General features: G+C 29.5%; 1 protein-coding gene across 2 annotated transcripts in view; it reads right to left on the bottom strand.

Moving 5' to 3' along the window:
• Positions 1 to 21036, bottom strand: part of sick (sickie) — a 944125-nt gene that overhangs the window by 280444 nt on the left and 642645 nt on the right. For both annotated transcript variants that reach the window (XM_075371421.1, XM_075371422.1), the window contains 2 exons: positions 14545 to 14636; positions 3908 to 4028 (listed from right to left, as the gene is read on the bottom strand). In XM_075371421.1, the coding sequence (XP_075227536.1) occupies positions 3908 to 4028; positions 14545 to 14636 (213 nt within the window). The remainder of the gene's footprint in view (positions 1 to 3907; positions 4029 to 14544; positions 14637 to 21036) is intronic.

Below are 21036 nucleotides of genomic sequence, written 5' to 3'. Positions count from 1 at the left end.
AAAAATTAATTTAGAATGTTAAGTTTTACTTAAATCATTAACAATAATAATACCTGTTTAAAAGGTTACGAAACTCACTTTTAAAATGGTTATTTCATTGACATATAATATACATTTTATTGTTATTTTGATTTTTCACAAGTTTTTTTTTTTAAATTAGACTTTTTGAAGTTTAATGGTTGCTGGTTTTATGAAAAGACATTATAAAACTGTAATTTGCTAACCACTAACAATTCAAACTCTGATTTTCTTTTATTATTATTATTATCTTATATGACGCATAGGATCACTTTAGTCGTCCATTATCCAAGTCGCTTTGATAAGAATATTTGAGCCTTACAGCGCTCCCAGTACTGTTTCATATATTCCGATCTTTATGCCCTTTCTAGCATTGAAAATGTTTGTGTTGTAAGTTTTATTCTAGTGAGTGTGAAGCGAGTGTTTTTGTTCTTGATTTTCTTCTTTAATTTTATCTTATCTGTGGTGTCTTCTGGTGGAAGGTCAATTTCGTTCAGATCCTCTTATTTCTCTGATACATCTGCATCCTGTCTTGATGTTTTTCGAGTTGAGATTATACTGTACCAGCCATTTCAAAAGTCTTGAATCTTGCATCCGCATGATATGTCCAAAGAATCCTATCTTCTCTTATGCATGGTATCCGTGATGGGCTCTACTCTTTGCACATGACTTTGTTGGACAAAATCCACCACTTCCCGTCTTTCTAATACTTTTTATTGATGTATACTCTTCCAATTTTCTTTTACATTTTATATAATTTTAATCTTAATTTTCTTTTACATTAAAGTTAACCAAATTTTTCTTTACAAAGTTAGTACACAATTTTGTAAAATTTTATTCTGAAGAAAGAATTCCACTTGTTGATGTGTTCAAACAATTCATTATTGCAATTTACTTACAAGTATCTTTGAATGCTTTTCAATATAATTACAGTTTCTGCAATAGCAGAAACAGGTAGGGAAATATATATTTTTCCATTTTCTTGATCACTCTCAGTGTTTTCTTGGCAATCTGGAACCTCCTTATTTGTCTTGTATCAGTTAAAAAAATATATGTCATACAGTTTTTATCAATAGAAATATATTCCTTAAGTGTAGTTCTTTTTTAAGTAGATGATATATGGTTGTAATTGATTGTGATTGAATTTGGTTGTACAACCAAATTTGATTATACTTGATTCACGTGATGCACAATTGAAAAATCTGATGAAATGAATAAAATAATTTAAAATAAATTTAATAAAATAAATAATTTACAATTAAGCATGTAACTAAAAAATATTAAAATTGATTTAATATTAATAACAAAACTGACATTTTAATGTTGAATTGGTTCTCTAACAAACTTTCATTATATTAAATTTTAGCACCAACAATGTTAAAATAAAATCTGATGTAGACACCACATGACTTCCTTGTACGCCTATTAAAATACATATACACATTCTTTTTTTTAAATGAAAAGTAGATAAAATTTTATTTCATTAATAACTTCTAATATTTTTTCATTTTTTTTTTTGTTACTATTGAATTATTATTTATTGTAAAAATGTTTTTACAATCAGAGGTTAATAATTATTAATAAGTCAATGTACAGTAAGTATCGTTTATAGTGACATCGGATATGATGGCATATCAGATATAGTGACCAAAAACTTGTCTCTTGGTTGGTTTGGTATGCTGTTAATACATAAATACAGTATGTATATTGTTAATAATTACTTCGGTTGTAGTGACATATCGGTTATTATGATTTACTTTTTCTACTGCAATGTAACATTTTATTGCTTATAATGACGCTTGGAAGTGACTCATCAGTAATGTAGTGTAACTACATTGTAGCTATAGAAATATTTTGACTGTTAAAATGAGTCAACTTTTCCTTTTCACCTGCATATGTCCTATAATTCTTTTTTTTTATCTTATAATGACAATCAGAAATGACTCATCAGTAATGTAATACACTAAGTATAGTTTATAGTGGGATCTGATATAATGACATATTGAATATAGTGACCAAAAACTTGTCTCTTGGTTAGTTTGGTATGCTGTTAATGCATAAATACAGTGTGTACATTGTTTATAATGACATCAGTTGAAGTGACATATCGGTTATTATGACTTTTTTCCTGCTGCAATACAACATTTTATTGTTTATAATGACGGACAGATGTGACTCATCAGTAATGTAGTATATCTATATTGTAGCTACAGAAATACTTTGGCGATTTCTTTTTTCCCACATACGTACTGTAGTTCTTTTTTTTAACTTCATGTACCAGATTACTGTAAACTGAAGCAGTTACATTAAGTTGATATTAATCTTTTGCTGTGAGCATATCATATTGTGCGAGTACATTATTTTATTTTACATATCCTATTCAATTCATTCAATAGTGATTTAATTACGACTTCGTGAAAAACATTCACGATAGAGGAAAAGGCACACATTATCAGGGGGTTAGAGAATAGCGAAAGGACATCACCCAAGAATTAAGCGTAGGTCATTCGACAATATTGGTGATATGGAAGAACCATGAAAAAATTAGGAATAATTTTGAAACAAAATCTGTGTAAATCAAAAAAATTATGGCCTAGTCAACATAATGATGTAGACCAAGCACTGTTAAAATGATTTAAATACCAGAGGACTAGTAATATTCCTACTAGTGGCCCTGTATTGCAAGCTATGGCAATGATTTTTCTGAAAAATTCAGAAATGAAATTATTTCTGAAATAATTAAATTATTATTATTACTGTATTATGTTACACGTGTAGATGGCATATTAAAGTAGTATCACTAAGCTACCTAAACATTGGTTATAATGATCTAAAATCGTTGGTCCCTTGAAGGTCAAGGGACATTTCATTAATAAGTTATATAAACAATATTTACTGTATTTAAATTTAAAAAAGGAGTGAAAAAAAGGATATGAAGTCTGATTCAAACCAACATGCCTTCCCTTACTAAATCCAAATATTTCATTAATTAAAATTTTATTTGCCTATAACTCTGGAACCAAAGAAAATAAGTACCACTTCCTGTGACATGATATATTACAGAAAAGCTTTCAATGAAGGTTTATTACTGCAGTTAAGAAAAAGTCCAAAATCCAGATTTTTTGGACACTTTTGGTCCAGTCAATTGGAAGTGCACAAGTAGATGCTACTACAGTCCTAAATCCAAAATTTTAACATCCTATGGCTAATCGTTTTTGAGTTATGTGAGGTACATAATACGTAAAGATGTCACACCGAAACTAGTCAAAATGGATACAGGGATGGTCAAATTGAATATTTCTGTTGAAATCTGAAAACCGAAATTTTTCACAATCACAATAGTACCTTCACTTCATACAAGGAAGTAAAAAACTAGCACAGTTCAACTGCTAATGATGACTGACTACAATTCAATAGAATAATATGATATTATGAGACTTTTTAAATTGATATTTATAAATTACAAACATTATTTAGATATAAGCAACAGAATATTATTCTCTGTGTAAAACAGATAATAATTATTCCATAATAACCAGTAACACAGGAAGAATATAATAATTTAGTAAGAAATCACTGTCATTGCCAAGAAATAGTATTAAGCAAGCTTTAATCCTTCTGTATGTTTACGTGTTTGCTTTCATCTCAATGATGTCTTAATCTTATGTTTTTTTAATTAACCTAGTAAAAACACATAATCCAGTATTACTTCTACACGAGAACCCATGGAATATCTCACAAGTCATTTTTTGTATTAAAAGGTTATCATTTTCTATATTTTCACATTATTTTCTTATTTAGACAAAAATTATATTTTTCAGTTTTTTAGTGCTAAACTTAACATAAACATAAAAATGATCCCAACTGGTTATTAAATTATTTAAAGTACCTTGTGAGTTGTTTTTCATTTAATGAGGTACGATTAGTTGTCCTAGGTGTAGGAATGAATGAATGAGATGGACTGGTAGACCGTGAACTGCTAGCTGATGGGCATTTCAAAGGACCACTCCCTGAAAAGAAAAACTTTTCATTAGGTAAACTTGAAATCAAAACACTCACAAAAATAATTTGTATAAAACATAAAAGAACATATATCTCAGGGTTACAAACTGATAATCAGTAATAAAAATAAAGACAAAGAAATATAAATTTCAATTAAGATGACTGGATACATGATTCTTCCCTAGACAATAAAAACCAGAAAAAAAAAATATATCAATATAATTCTATTGATATCACACCTAAAGTATATATTTAACAATCGGAAATAACTTAAGGGCACCAGGTACCCTGTGTCTCAGCAATGTTATTTTTTCAAACTTTAAGATCCATTATCTTAGAACACAATAGGAATTCAGCAGGGAAATTTTGCACAGTTGTTTTAAGGTATATTTCTTTTAGCTACTGAGTTTTTCATACTTTCACTACAAAACCTTTTTCACTAACAATTTTTATTCAAGTTTCCTATTTTTGAAGCTGATTTTTTGCACAAAAAGTTATGTACCTTAGAAAATTGAGATCATTAGGTTTTAAAAAACTCAGTAGTTGTGTCTTACATATACAAACACACTGTAAAAATTTCATTTTCCTACTTTAAGCAGTTCGTGAGATAATGAGTCTTATAGTTAAAAAAAACAAGCCATTTTTGGAAAACGATTAAAAACATCATTTACCACAGGTTAATGCTTCCCAGTACCACATTCTGGATTATCTGGGTCTTTTTCCTCATTTTCCTTATATTTTGGTTGAGTACTTTTTTATAATTTTCTTAGTTACATGTATATAAACTATTTTTGCTTCTTTATCAGCACTTTTTATTCAATATAGTCCATTGTTTTTAATGTGTAAAACATGTTTTCACCAGGTTCCATTCCAAACTTTTGAATAACTTAACACATCCTGCATTCCCATCATTGTTATGTTAAGGCAGCATCATAAGCACCACAATATAAAGCTTTCAACCCAACAAAACACATTTTGGTACTCTGGATCTTAAAACAATGTTATAAGATTCATTAGGGTTCTGCATGAAACCATGCAAACATTTTCTTAAAAGAGTAATATCAGCACAATTTTGAAAAATTGGTTTTATTATTACCTTGGCATTCGATTTAGGCATAGGTGATTTATGTGAACATTGTTTTTTATTTATTTTAGATAGGTTATATAACCACCATGTATTTTCGTTATCCAGACAAGGCCTATGTGAAGGGTTTCATCTGTCAAGATTTTATGAAAATAAACAGCCCATATTGCACGCTTCATGCACTACACTATGTGCAGTTTTTCCTTTGGCAACACTTCAGTAGCCTCAAATTTCATTCATAAGTTTATCTGTTAGTCGACTCTTTCCTGAAATTTTTTTTCATCTTCTAACACAACATTCTTCAAGTCTCTGCGGAGTTTTTGCAATCGTAAGCCCATTGAATTTAAATAACTGAAATGTTTCATGTACAATGCAGTGATAGATTACAAAATTACACTAAATTTCCCTTTCATAATAACTAGACAATGCCAACAAAAAACAATATTTAGAAAAACTTCAAATTTTGTATTTTTCAGCGAGTAGTGCTTAAAAAATCAATTTTGCCATTAAAAAATTTTTTTTCTTATTTATTGTTTTATATGCATAAAATAACATTTAAAATAACAAAAAATAAAAAAAAAAAATTTTTTTAAAAACAATCATGGACCAAGTGCCCTTAAACGACTGTAAATGTGAAAATATATTTTTAAAAATTCAACTTCACAATGCATACTTCTCTTGCTAAATTCCTTAACAAATAAAACTTGAGTAAATTCTGTATGCATTTAAGAATATATCACAAACAATCATTTAATAATATACAGCATAGTATTTGTGATCATAAATTATAATAAGCACAATTATGTACATAAGAGACTAACTTTAGAATTAATAGAAAAGAGTGTACATGAGATATATCAGACTGAATATATTTTTGCTGTTTTCTCCATGACAATCAAGAAAATGATTAATACTATAAATTTTTGAAATTATAAATCAAATTTTATAAATAGATATTTTTAATAATTTACTTCAAAACATTTATAGCTACCCTTATTATCCTGGCCATACCATCTTTAGTAACTGTTCCCACCCTAGCATCAACTGATGTTACTGCTAATGGCTTTCTTTAAATTTTAATTTAGGAAAACAAATATTTAAAAGTGATCCTAAACACTAATAGATTTGAATTTTGACCATTCATTTGTATATGATTTTTTAATTTTTAAGTTTCATCTTATCCAAAAAGTGGTTTTTTGTGATATGGGATAATTGACAAATTTTAAAATTATGTTATTAATCAGGGCTTTCAAATGTCCATTACGTTTCTGTTTACAGCTATGTTCCATTTGATCAACAACTATTCCAACTAATCAATAACTGCTCGGAATAAGTTTATAATTTCCATGGGGATTGTGTTTGATAATATAATGTTCAATACAACGACTTATGTTGTTTGTTGTTTTAAGTCCAAATCACAACCAGACATTTTAAATCTATGAACCATTTTCTCTGAATAATTTGTTTATCTATGGTAATGTGTATTTTTTTAAATTTTTATTTAAATTTTTATTCAATTTAGTTGGGGACAGAAAAACTACTCACTGATATCACAAGGTCAACAGAAAACATCTTGTGGTAAAATATTAATAAATTTGTATAAAATTGTTTCAGTTAGTAGTTTGAAAAGTTTATAATTTTAAATAATAATTATAATATAATAAGCTCTAAGAGGTTCTCAGGGGTAAGAATTTTCATGAAATTTGAACACAAATCATTTATAATTTTCCAGTTTGGTTTGTGAGGTCAAGTAACTTTAATGAAGGACTAACTAAAACTACTGGTTGAATATTATTTTATTGAACTGGATCCTAGCAGTAAAAATAAATATTAAACAAAAACTGAACTAATTTTTTCAGAGTGATTACTGATTCATTAACCAACAATTGCTACCTGGATGGATCTAATTAATATTGTCACTATGTAGATTGGTTTTGATAATAATGATTATGTAAACACAATCACTAAGTTTACAGAACGTAACAATAGGTTATATATGTGTATCCCATTTGGTGAGAGAAGCGTTTCCTAATATGTAGGTCAGAACCCTCAAGGAGATGTCTCTGGGGAATCACTTATAAATGAAATAATTTTTTATTAAATTTCCTAAAAAAAAATTGTGAAATTCTTTACATGAAACACAAACAGCGAACAGTAATTTATATATATATATATATATATATATATATATATATATATATATATATACGATGAAAAAGTAAAATTTAATTATTTCAAATACATGATGATAAAATAAAATTTAAAGTTATTAGCTAGTCATTCAATTCTACATTTCAAATATTCTCAATTCAGAATCTTAATTTATATGTCTTAATAAACAATTCAGTACATTGTATCCAAACAGCAGAGCATAATTATTTGTACAAATAAAATTCTCATATTACCTACCAATGATTAATATTTATTAATTTCCTTATTCAAGCAAACTATAAGCCAACTGCTCGATTACAGCAAATATGATATATGAATTTTTGTGGTATGCTAAAAATGCCAAGTCTGAATGGGATTTAAACCTAAAACCTAGATGAAAGAGACACACCACACTACTATAGAGGTTGAAAGAATGATATTATTACACAAAATTAAAAAAAAGCAAGTGTTTAAAAAAAAAAAAAAAATATTTAACAAGTGTAATAAGAATGCTATTTTTATAAATAATTAAACCTGTATAATGAGTTTTAAGTACTAGCAAATTCTATCAAATCAAGCATAGACTACAATACAGGAAGATTCCCCGGATATTCTCTATAATTGGCAGAAAATACGTTTGTAAACTTAATAGAATAAGGAGTCATTACTGATTGAATTTAGAAACAGAAATCTTGTTGAATGAATAAAATTATACAAGTTTTAAGATAAGGTAACCTTAACAAAATTTTAGAATATATCAAGGGGGCAAAAATCTGAAGAAAAGAAGGGGGATTGGTAGTAACAAAAAAAATCTATGAAGTAATTTGTAGTATATTATGATCTTCAATCTATGTGGTACTATAACACTACACTTGACCTCTGACAAGCAAGTAGAAAAAGTGACAACATTACTAACATTTTTTAATTGACAAAAATACAGTTAGTGACAAAATTGCCAAACCAAGATCTGTAATGTACTCAACTCTGGTTTAGAATTTCCAGGCCTAATTATTTTTCAAAGTAACACAGATTTTTTTAAATGATTACACGATTGATTACATTCGTGTATCTATTGCAGACAAAATGAAACAGCAAGAAAATATATAAAAAAAAAAAATGTTCATTATATTTTCTCTTCCTCATCACTCAAGTAAAACTCTATCATGTCCTAAGTGAAACCAATTTAACCAAAAAAATGTGAAAAATATAACCATAAAATGTTTATTCATACGCAAATAAGGGCATCATGTAACATTTCAGTAGGTGTAATAATTACTGGTGTTAAATACTCATATTATTATTTTTTTAAATTTCTATTTAATAGAACTGTGAAATACTGTAACAGATAGAAAATATGAGGCAGAGAGAAATTAAATTAAAATATATAGTTTAATATAATTCTTTGTTCTAACTTTAATGATAATATTAACAAAAAGTAATTTGAATAAGTAAAATGAAATTAATATAAAAAAGAAATGTTTAAGTTAACAAATTAAATTTTTTTAAAAACACAAAGCAGAGTTCAATAACAAATCATGTTAAAAAAAATTATCTCTGTCAAATGTAGTTTTTATTAATTGGAAATTATATCATTAATTACATCTTCCAATTAAATCTAGTATAATGAGAAGAAGATAAATGGAATTCAATAAAATATATATGATATTAATGTAAGATAATAAAAAATTATTGTTTATGATTTTTGTGATAGACAGCAATGAAAATTACATGAAATTATCAATTTTAAATGATCCAAACACCCTGATTAAACAGCATACATTCTCCACACTGTTTCTAGACTGAAGGGTTAAATGAATTTTGGTACTTTACATTACTTATCCACACCAAGATATAAAGTTAAGGCAAGATATAAATAAAGATCCTGACATACATAACATATATTCCCTATACAACCAGACCCTGAAATGAAGAGAGGAATAATACCAAATATCAATATCATCTTTAAATTTCAGTGGGCTTGATATGTTGATCTATTATGGTATGTTTTACACCACCACATAACTCATAACTTTCCCTAGTAAACCTGGTATGGGATGTGTTATTTTTGAGAATAATTGTTACTTTAAGGTAGGAACTTGTGTTGTTATATTTCAAGTTGATTGAAAGATTCTGTTGTAACTAACAAACAGAAAACTAATCCAAATTTATTTTAGTCTTTAGTTTAAAATAATTAATTTAAAATTATGTATTACATGTAGAATGTTATAACATTAAAAAATTTCTAATATTTGCACAAAATACCAACCGCACCTTACATAAATTATACAACTAAACAATTTTACAACTAAATGTAGAAATGATTTTGTGAAAATCATAAACTTGATTTAAAAAAAAAAAATCATAAAATAGGAATATCCCCAGGTACACTGGCTTTTGTACCCAGGTACACTTCACTGTATTGATTTAAAAAAAATTATTATACTATTTGTACAAACATATCTATTATTATACAAACATATCAGCTTTTATAAAACTAAAAAAAAATATTAATAATTATGTTTATATATATGGAGGTGTGCGTTATGCGCATGTTCCTATGCAAAAAATAAGTTTAAGGTGAATAAAAATTTTCTAATTTTCAAACAAATTTTAATTGAAAACTGTAAATGTCCAATTTTACTTTTTATTACAATTTTATATTTCTGTTAGGTTTATAGTAATTGATTTCTGCTCAGATCATCATAACTGATTTGAGTGTCATTTTCTAACCCTCCATGTTTGAAATCTTCTGTAGCTCAAACATGCTAGGAAACATTTGTAATTTACACATGGTTCATAGTACCTCCATTCTCAAAACTACTTTTAACACTTCAAATAAGTGTTAAAAGTATAAAAATATCTAAAAGTGTTAAATTACCAATTTTACGTTAGTTTATTTTGCAAACATAAGCTGTTTGTCAAATATAAAAACTGAATGTTTTTTCAAAAAATAAATCATTTAACGTAACAAATTACTTCACAAGTTGGGATAAAAGGCACATGTAATCATTATTTTTTTCTAACTCAAAATGAAAATTAAAATAAAAAACTTCTAATAATACACAAAGTGTACAGGTCTCATAAGTGCTACCTGATTTATTTTTAACTATCTATTTATTATGAAGATTAGTATAAACTTGTAATTACAACATACTAAACACCTTTATATAGTTAATTTTATATTAATTACAGATTGTGAACACTAAATACTTTAAAAATAAGTTTAATTAAAATTTATATAAATATATCCGGTAAGTAGTACTTAATAAAGATATCCTGGTGTTAAAAATGTTCTACAATATTATTAAAAGTCAAATTAATACTATGCAAATTAAATTACCATATCCAATTAAGTTGAAATTATTTTGATGAAACTTAAAAGTAGTCCCACATATACAATTAAACGTAACATAGTCATTAATTAATGGTGAGATTAACTGTACAATACCGGTGTGGGATTCAAATAATGAGAAAGTGAAGTTGTATAAACTAAAACCCACCTGATTGGTTGGCATGAAGTACGAAGCATGCTCCAAATACATGTAAACAAAACTTTGAACTGCACAAATATAAAGTGATAAAAATAAAAAATATCCTAACACAGCTGCATACGTAGTTCGATAATCATCATTGTGTAAAATGAAGCCACAAGTGGGCTATATAAGGGCCCTATATCATCACTGTTATACATTAATAATTGAATAATAAACAATCAAACCGTCTTCTTAAAGTGGAGAAAGAAAGATTCACTGACGGTGAGTCACCGAATATAATAACTGAATAGTATTGTCAAGAATCAACATATTAAAGGATAATATTAACTAGAGCAAATTACTTTTAAAAAATTAGTAAAAATAATCATAAAACAGATTGCGAGATAAAAAAAATCTTGACAGAAAGAAACACATTGTTTCAGTCGCTATAACCCCATCCCACACGCCGTTCGCCGTCTGTTGATTCTAAAATTTCAAACATTATCCACATGTGGCGCTAGTGCTGAACAGGCAAGTGGCGTTGTCTATGAGAAAAATCAACAAGCATTATAAGAGTCGCGTCATGCGCTAAAACGACCGGGTTAAAATTTTTATTTAAAGTTGTTTACAGACGGTAACATAATTTTATGTTTTGTCGATAGATTGTACATCTGAAAAAGAATTTATTCTTTATTGAAATTTTGTAAAATGATAAACTTATTAACATATTTTACTTAGGTTACAATAATGAGCCCAAAAACAAGTAAGCTCATTACGTATATGAAGCCTTCCAAATATCTTAACAATCAGTCAGTTAAAACCTGAGTACGGGAACTTGATCGTGATAAATGCTGTGAGATACAAAGTATAAAGTTGGAGACAAATTTAAATGAAGATATTTATAAAAAAAAATTCACAACTATTTAAAAGCAAATTGAACAATTTTATTAAAAAAAATTAAAGAGATTAAAAGTTGCAAAACATAAAATTTCTAGTCAAATAAAAAGCAGGATAATTTTACATCAGTTTCAAGGATTATTAATGTCTTTTGTACGAATGGTTTATCAGTTACAACCATAGCGCTAAATTATTATATTACTAAGTAAAGGATCATCTTAATTAAATCATCTAAAGGATGAAAATTTTCATTCTCTTGCAAGCCTCTGGCTTTCATTGCTGAAATTACTCCCTCCTTCAAACTTCAGGTTCCTCTCCTTCTCTCTTTAGGAATCCAATTATTACTCTACCAGCCCAAATCTGTCTTTTTGCGTCCTAACATTGTTGTATCAATTAAGTTTCTTTTATACATTTTTTTTTATTACTTCTTTTTCACATTGCTGGTGGTGCCATATCTGTTCACTCTTCAAGACTCCACAACCTGATACTCCACAACTCTTATGCAGAACATGACCTTTGCAGTACTGATGCTCTTTTTATACTTTTGTGTGGCCTCCATTGTTTCTGCTTCACAAATATCACACTTTTAATGACAGCGTTAAAATTTTTTTCTTGAAAGTTCTCAGATTACAATAATGAATAAAACTTCTTCACTTCCTCTAACACAATTCTATGATCAATTTCTTTGTCACTCATTGCTTCCTCCGATACTATGATGAAAACAATTTCAAATTTCAATTTAAACTCAAAATTACATCATATGGAATAATACTTCAAGGATATCTTTTTATATATTTCACTTTTTAATAATGGAGATAGAACAATAATTATTTATTTTATAAGTTGTTGGTTAGAAGTTACTTGTAGAACTGAATTCCAGCACAAGCTATTGGAATTTTATAGAAAATCCGACAAATCTGATTATTATCCAATAATCTCATTATTTGAACATCTGTCAAATAGTAATTTAATTTGAGTTCTACGCATGTAGTTTATTAATTTTTGAGGTTAAAATGCTACTTGTGCAATATTATAAAAACTTTTTAAAAATCTTATTTCTCCTCTTCAGTTATTCTTTATATAATAAACAGAGAAATAACATACTAATTACAAAATGAATAATAAGTATGATAAACAAGAAAAAACAATTTTATGTAATAGATTTTTATGGTATGAAACATTATCATTACTAAATTTATATGCAGCTGACAATTCAAAATAAATATCTGCAATAATAATAAAAAAATTAGCAGATGCAAGTTAAAAAAAAGAAGTTATACTATAGCTTGTACATAGAAGCGGCTGTAACTTTTCTTTCATAACCAAATATGATTCAGCTATAATAATTATTAAATACTTTTTATGTTATATTATAATTTGAATATTTTTTTACAGGAAAGCAATTGATAGATTAGCATAATGGGTTAATGCTTGAATTATTCACAGTATTCAAGAAATAATTTTCATTTCTTGACATAATTCTAACATTTTTATTATGAAAGTTTTAAAAACAACTTGTAAAAAATACTGTTGAAACATGTCCAACAAGTAACTATCTTATAGAAAATTATATTCAAATAGAAACATTTTTATTTTAAGAAAATTTAATTCAAAATAGTTGCTATTTTATAAATAGCAATTATTTATAATTGTATGTTTATGTTATGAAGTTTTAATCCAGTCACCACTAGCAATGATGACTAATATAAGGAATTCAATAAATCATTTCCTCATACATTATTATCTATAAAATCAGTAATAACAATATTAATTCATCTATCTTCATTTTTCTCTTTTATAAATTCTTTTAAAATGTTGTCTCTTCTAAGCTTTTTAATTTTATAATTTTACAAATATTTCACTGAAGTTGTTTGTTTCTATTTATATTTTAATTAATCATTCAATATATTCAAATAAAATTTGTTGTGAAATCAATGAAATTAATTATTAAATACATAATACTTAAAACTAGAATGTAGTTTACATATTTGTAAGATATACATCTTATTAACTAGGTAACATATTTATAAGATTTACATTTTACATAATATATATTAAAATATATAAGTTTTTCTTTAAAACAAACACACGTTTGTTTTAAAACACACATTACACGTATAAGTATTTTTGACAAAATTTCCTTTTTACTATTGTAGTAAGGAATAAAGGAATAGTATAACGGAAAGCATTGCAATGGGAAAAACATTGTTTTAACAGTTTTTTTTTTGTTTTTTCACATTTTTGTACCTTCAATTAAAAAAAAAATGCAAAAAACTAGGATGCAATTTTGTATCTGTCTGAGTGAATATGAGATTAGATGTGGTGATCTTTATACTTGGAATATAGATGCTAATACATTTTTTTGTAAAAGGATAGGTACCCTTTGTGTAAGTTATAATACTTATGTAAAAGGATAGGTTTCCTTTGTGTGAGTTAATACTTTTTATTAGAAGATAAAACATATTTAATAATAATTATACCTAAATCATATTTAGTCATGAAAAAAAGTTATACCATGTATATACATGGTGTATTTTTTAATTTTCATCTGCATGCAGTTTCTATTAAAATCAATTTTTAGGGAAAGAAACATTATTAGTATGATATGAAGCAAGTAAATCTATAAATAGCTCAAAATACTATTTTATAAGTTTTTTGTTTGCTTATTATTCATTTGTTTCACGTTTAATGTTCTATTGTTTATGTAAAGGATTTAAAAATAGTATTTACTATAAAGAGGGGTAATCCACAGGGAGTTCAGATATAACCAGGAAAATTTTACAACCACAAAACCAATTTTGTCAATTTCTTAAGGGTTCTTGGTTAGAATTACAGTTTAGCATTAATAATTTGTAATGTAATCTTGTTATTTATAAATTGTGTTATACTAATTAATTATAAAAAATATATTTTGATTACCTGTTGGTTGCACTGCAGATGATCTGTGTACAACAGGTGCTGGAATGTTTGTTGGGCCCCCTTGAGTTCCACCATGGAAAGGTGATGGCAATCTGAAAAACACATTAATAAAAATATAAGATCAAATAATTGCATTATTTTTAAAAAAAGAAGGAAGTTAGAAATAATAATTATTTAAATTCATAACAGCATCATAAATTTATATGTTTTACCTCAAGAACAGTTTATCTGATTTATCGCAGAAAGGAAAACAATAATTTGTCAACAAAATTTAAACAATGGAGTTCAACTGATGCTACTAATTCATGGGTGGTCAATGTATTCAAGACCACTTGTCAAACTACGAATAGTGCCAACAGTATTTGGGAAGAGTAAGTTATAATGGTAAAAAAATAACTTAATAGTTTATTAATAAATATTTTCTCAAGCTTATCAACTTTCATTTACAATTTTTGACCAACAACAAGAAAGTAAGATACTAGACAATAAGGAGAAACAGAAAATTAATTGAATTATTTCAACAATCAGATATTGTAACTGTGACAAAAGCGTGGAAGAATAAGGTAACTAAGACATATTCAAAGGATAGAGGGTAAAAATGTTAAAGCTCTATTAAAGGGCAAATCTGAGTCTATTAGACCATCAGGAAGACCCAAACAGAGGTAATTTAAAGGCGTTACAAAGGACTGGAGTACAATGGTAGATTGGAGAAAAAGCCAAAAGAAAAGTTGGAAGCTGCTGAGAAGTAAGGCTATTAATCAACAACTGTTCTCTTGGTCCACTTTTATGTACAAACATTTTGAACAGTCTGATGTGTAGAAAATTTATTTTGGAATAGATACAGATCCTTCTAGGTTTAGTTTGTAAGTATCTTAAAATCTAAAATCTGAAATAATTTATATTAGTTGGTGGTACTAAATATTCTTCTCTAATTTTCATTTTTTAATTAATAAAAGTTGTGTTTTTAGTCAAGTACTACTGATCATCCATAATTTATTAATGGAAGTCTAGAACTTGATATTATTTAACTGTAATTTTCTTTTTTCCCTTCAATATCGATGATTAATTTTTGCCAAAATCTCTCTTGACATGAAGCAAATTAAATGTTAAATAATTTTATTAACAAAGATATTTTTCTTTACAAAACAACAAATTAAACTGTTTTATCAACATTTTTAATTCACATAAGGATAACAAATTTTGAAGTTTGGAATGAGATATAACATTTTCAAAGTTCCTAATGCTTTATGGAATACAAATTTCATCCTTATGTGAATAAAAAAGTCTAAAATCTCACTATTATGATTATTACAATATATAAAGTATAAATTAATGAAACTTCTCTGATATATTCACTTGTGTGATGTGTTCAAATAATTTCTGATTTATTTTAGTTATAAGGATAGTGAATTTTTATGTTCATCTGTAAAAACTACTCTTTTTATGGCTCTTCTCTAGCAGAAATCTGGCTGAATGGTTAATAGTTTAGTTAGTTAATCCCACCTTTCTCACCCCTCCCCTCTCTCTCTCTCTTTTCTGCTTAGCCTATGGAACCACTGACCACTGTGAGGTACTACTTCAGAGGATGAATGAAGATGATATGTACAATGAACAGACTCAGTCAATTGTTCCTGAGATGTGTGGTTAATTGATACCCAACCACCAAAGAACACCAGTATTCACAATCTACCTGCCAGTAGTTACTCCCACCTGCCATAAAATAGGAAAATATTTTCTTTAAGGATGTCTTTTTAGTATGTAATCATAAGGAGGTGAGATGGCCATTTCCTATAGAGAGTAAAAATATCCTTCTTTGGATGACTGTCTAATTTTTGTGAGTAAATCATTCCTTTCTTTTAATACAAAATTTTCTTTTTTTTCCCTCTCTCATAATATAAAATTAAAAAATCAATTTACAGTGTATAATATTCATAAAATAATATCTTTAAATACCAAAAATTTGTTGCAACTAATATCAATGAAAATCAAAGACAAATATTATGTCAATATATTTCTTTACATTTGAAATCAACGTAACTGTATGTTCCTATTCAAAGTAGGCTGATTTTTACTTCAATCTATGATGCAAATATGAAATCAAATAAAAATCAAATATGAATGAAAATATACTCATTGAAACCCTTAGTTGTCTTCAAAGTATACATTCAGCTTTTCAAAGAGTGTTATGTACATTATTCATAAATACTAAAATAAAAGCTGCTGCCTACACATACTCACAGTATAATGTATAAAACATAGATAAAAGTTATTTTTAAATAATACATTCAATACTGAGAAAAAATATTGAAAGGCATAATGGAAAAATTTTTAACATTTAGAAAAAAACTAAGAAGAATTACAAATAATTATAATATAATAATAAATAATTATAATAATAGAATTACAAATACAATGAAATCAGATCTCTTGAAACATTTGGCATAATATTAGTATTCAGTTCTAGTAGTTTGTTTATCTTATTTACATCTGATAAAAATCTGAACTAATTAAAATAAAATATAATCACTGTAATCCAAAATAAATGCAGTATTAGGAGGTCTTCAGATTATCAGAATGCATTAATCAATGCTATTAGTATACTATTAAGTGAAATTAACATATATAGTATTAAATATCTGTATGTAACAAATAAAAATTAAATTCTGTTATTGTAAACCTAATATATTATACAATTTAGCATATAAAAAATATTAGATATAACCAGATAGTGATTTAAAAAATTTTTTTAACGTAATACCATTGGTTAAACATATAAAAATAGCACAGTAAAAGAGTAAGTTTAAAAGAGTAAAAAAAAGAGTAAGTTGGTTTTCTAAAGTCCTAATGGGGTTTTACTTAATAAGCAACTAAATCATTGATCGACACTATTCAAGAGTTGAATTGGCTATTGTGAAATATTCTAATGTACCTGTTAACAAAAGTTAAAATTGCATGTAGATGAAGAATTCATTATTAAAACTTACTTTACTCTTTTTCAACCACACCTGGTTAATGGGATAACATGAAACAATCATAGTAAAAAAATCTTTTTAAAAAAAGATTTTTTTTCACTATGTTTGTACATATGAAAGCCATTTAAATAATGGTTGGCTTTTCACAATTCATAAGTTGCTGGCCCATTTTTTTAAACAAATTTAACGTATTTTAATTTGTGTGTTTGAGAATTTACTGTTGCATCTTTGAAATAAAAAGAAATTGTGTATGATAAAGAAATTATTTCTTTGAAAAATGGTATAATCTTACACACTCTCAAGGTCAATCTAAATCAGGTGAATAATTATTCAATAAAATTCTAACTTAAGCTAGATCTGCAGCTTTCAATAAATTCAGGAAAACTTTAAAAGTTTTATTTATATATAAAGTCTCTGTTGAGAAGTGAACGTGGAAGGTTGTGTTAAATAGTGCTCCCGCATTAGTGTGTGTTACTAGTGCTTGTGTGTTGGTGTTCTGCTTTGTTTCCGGCTACCTGTGTCCATGTCCATGTGACAACGGCAACATCCCGTTAGGACACCTACCTAGGCCCTCAGCTACACACCAAAGCTATTATCAACAACCAGATAAGTTTTAAACCTTTGTTTAAAAACTTTCTAATTTTATTTATATCTTTAAGTTTATATTATTAGTGAATACTATTGAACATTTACAAGTAATTTTATTCCTTTCTTAAATTAATTTAATTAAATTAATTTTTAAATATTAATATTATATTTATAAAATATAATAACTCTGTTATTATATTTTGTTAAATTAATATTACTTACTTTAGCTACATATAAGTTAATTTTAATTTAATTTAATTAATTAAGCCATTAAATTGGACTTTATGTAAATTAAATATAATATAATTTTATTATATTATAATAAATTACTTCTAGTTTTAACCTATTCACTTTTTATTTTAAATTCCCTACGACAGACTTTTCATCGAAGTCAAAAATAGTCAAAAGTTTCAGTTAAAAATCTGATGACGAGGGACGGAAGGGAGACCCCCACGTGCCTCGTCACCAGGGGGCATTTATCACCTGGAAAACCTATTCTAATGTAGAATTAAGGTGACCGCATTTGTGTCTCGAGGAGGTCCAAGTTCGGCCACTCGTCGAACTATTGCCGCAGGGCACAGCTCTGCGTGAAATGTGGTGGAGACCACGACACAGCGACATGTCTAAAGCCGCGCGAAGAGCCTGCCTCGTGTGCAAACTGTAAGGTGCCGCACCCGGCCAATTACAGGGGCTGTTCTTATTATAAGGAGCAGCTGAACAAGCAAAAGGGCACCCAGAAAACATCCACTGTTACTGACGGACGTAGCTGGGCACTAGTTGCTGGAGGGGGAAAGCCGAGCCCTCAGCCTCAGGTAGTTTTACCGGAGTCAACGGTGACGGTGGAGAAAGGGGAATCACCTACCACCCCATCACCAAAGCCTAAACCGGCAATAGTTACAAAAAAAGTGGAAGCAAAAATGTCGAACAAGCCTGCGACGAAGCCTGCTCCGCAGAAAAAAAAGGCAGCCGAACAATCGGTAAAATCAAAGAGGGCGGGTGCTAACCCACGACTTCTGGCAAACACACCAAGGTCCCAGAAGCCCCATGCCCCACCAAAAAGGCGTTAACGACTCCCGACCCTTCCAGCAGCAAAATAAATATAACCGCACTCCCGAAGGAGAGTTCCGGTATGGATTTCTTGTCACAAGTGACAATTAAGGATGTCCTACCGGAAATTCTAGCAATATTGCGTCGCCTGCTCCAAGCAAAATCTCTGAAGGACTGTATTCAGTCCATCATAGAGTGCCTCATGAACCTGCTATCTGAGTATGGTTAGGCAAACTCAGACTGCTACAATGGAACGTCAATTCAGTAGTAGGCAAGACGGCAGAACTTTGCCGTCTGGCCGAGGATCTACTAATAGACGTAATACTGTTGTCTGAACGCGAACAAACAACTGACCATTAGGAATTACTTTACGGATAGGCCAGTACGACCCGGACGCCCCGCCAGCGGCGGAAGCGCAATTTTAGTTCACAGACGCCATATACACACCCGGGTCGACCTCCACACTAACATAATGGAGCAGACTTGTGTACATGTAGAGCATCTAGGCACGGTGTATCGGCTAATTTCGGCTTATAATAAACCAAACTCGGCGGTACCCGGCGCAGATCTAGAAGCCGTGCTAGAAAATTGGGATGGGCCCATGGTACTCATGGGCGACCTCAACGCTATGCACGAGTCTTGGAATAGAAATCTGACAAGTGAAAATGGCAGGTTGCTATACGAAAGGGTACGAGCACGCCGGTTAGTCGTCATAGGCCCCAAGGTGCCCACCTTCGTTCATCGAACGGGCAGATCGAGACCTGATGTACTCGACATCGCAATCATGAAGGCAGTAACAACTCCGGTCATGATTGAAACGATAGAAGACCTCAGCTCGGACCACTCTCCTGTCTTATTGAAGTTGGGCCAAGCAGGGGGCAGCTGAGACCCCCCGACTATACCCCGAAGGTTAGTGAATTGGAAAAGGTTCTATGAAACTCTCCAACGGGATTACAGACCAGCGCATCCTGAACTCCTGACCACACCGGAGGAAATCGATGACACGGTCGAACGCGTCACATCGTCAATGACCGAGGCTCTCTCAAACAGCTCTATGGAAAAGTCTACGAGACCTGTCCGTAATAATCTCCCACCTCACATCTCTGATGCTATAGCAGAAAAGCGCCGACTGAGAAGGATATACCAAATAACCCTGTCCCCCGATGATAAAAGGGCTTTTTATATTCAAACGGACAGAGTGAGACAGCTGCTGGCACATCTTCAATAGGATTCATGAAATGAATACCTCACCTCGGTCTCAGACGACCACTACGAGGTGTTTAGGCTAAACAAAAAACTACGAGAATGAAAGATGCCCCGCCACCCGGTTGTGGGGCAACGAGGCCTTCTGGCATATTCGGAGGCGGACAGGGCGGAGGTTTTCGCCGACACCCTGGAGAACCAATTTACTCCAAGCCATATCCATATCCACTGGCGACTAAATTGCTCATTTTTCGGCTATACGTCCTGCCGATTCTAACATATGCTTACCCGGCATGGGGAGCTTTGTTGAACTCCACGCTTCAAAAGAAATTAGAAGCCGTCCAAAACATAGCGTTGCGGACGATATTTGGAGCACCATGGTTCATCAGAAACGTTACTCTTTGCTACGATGCTGGAGTACACACCGTATCCGAGGTGGGAGTGGCGCAGGCACGCAGACTGTTCGGGAGAGCGGCCGTGTCCGAACACGGCCATCTCCGGGCATCTGCCGAGAGCACCGTACTCCACAGGGTATAAGAAAACGACCTCATGCCGTATTAAACGAACCACCGTGAAGTGGCGTTACGAGAGTCAAAAAATGACAAACCAGGCTTAGGAGCCTCTATATTGCGTAACCTGTAAGTGGAAACCGCACAAAATTTCCGGTCGCGAAAGTGACCGT

The sequence above is a fragment of the Lycorma delicatula genome, chromosome 7 (assembly GCF_047948215.1).
Source record: "Lycorma delicatula isolate Av1 chromosome 7, ASM4794821v1, whole genome shotgun sequence".
In the NCBI taxonomy this organism is placed as follows: Eukaryota; Metazoa; Arthropoda; class Insecta; order Hemiptera; family Fulgoridae; genus Lycorma; species Lycorma delicatula.
Note: the sequence above shows the minus strand (reverse complement) of the source record. Positions and strands in the feature narration are given on the sequence as shown.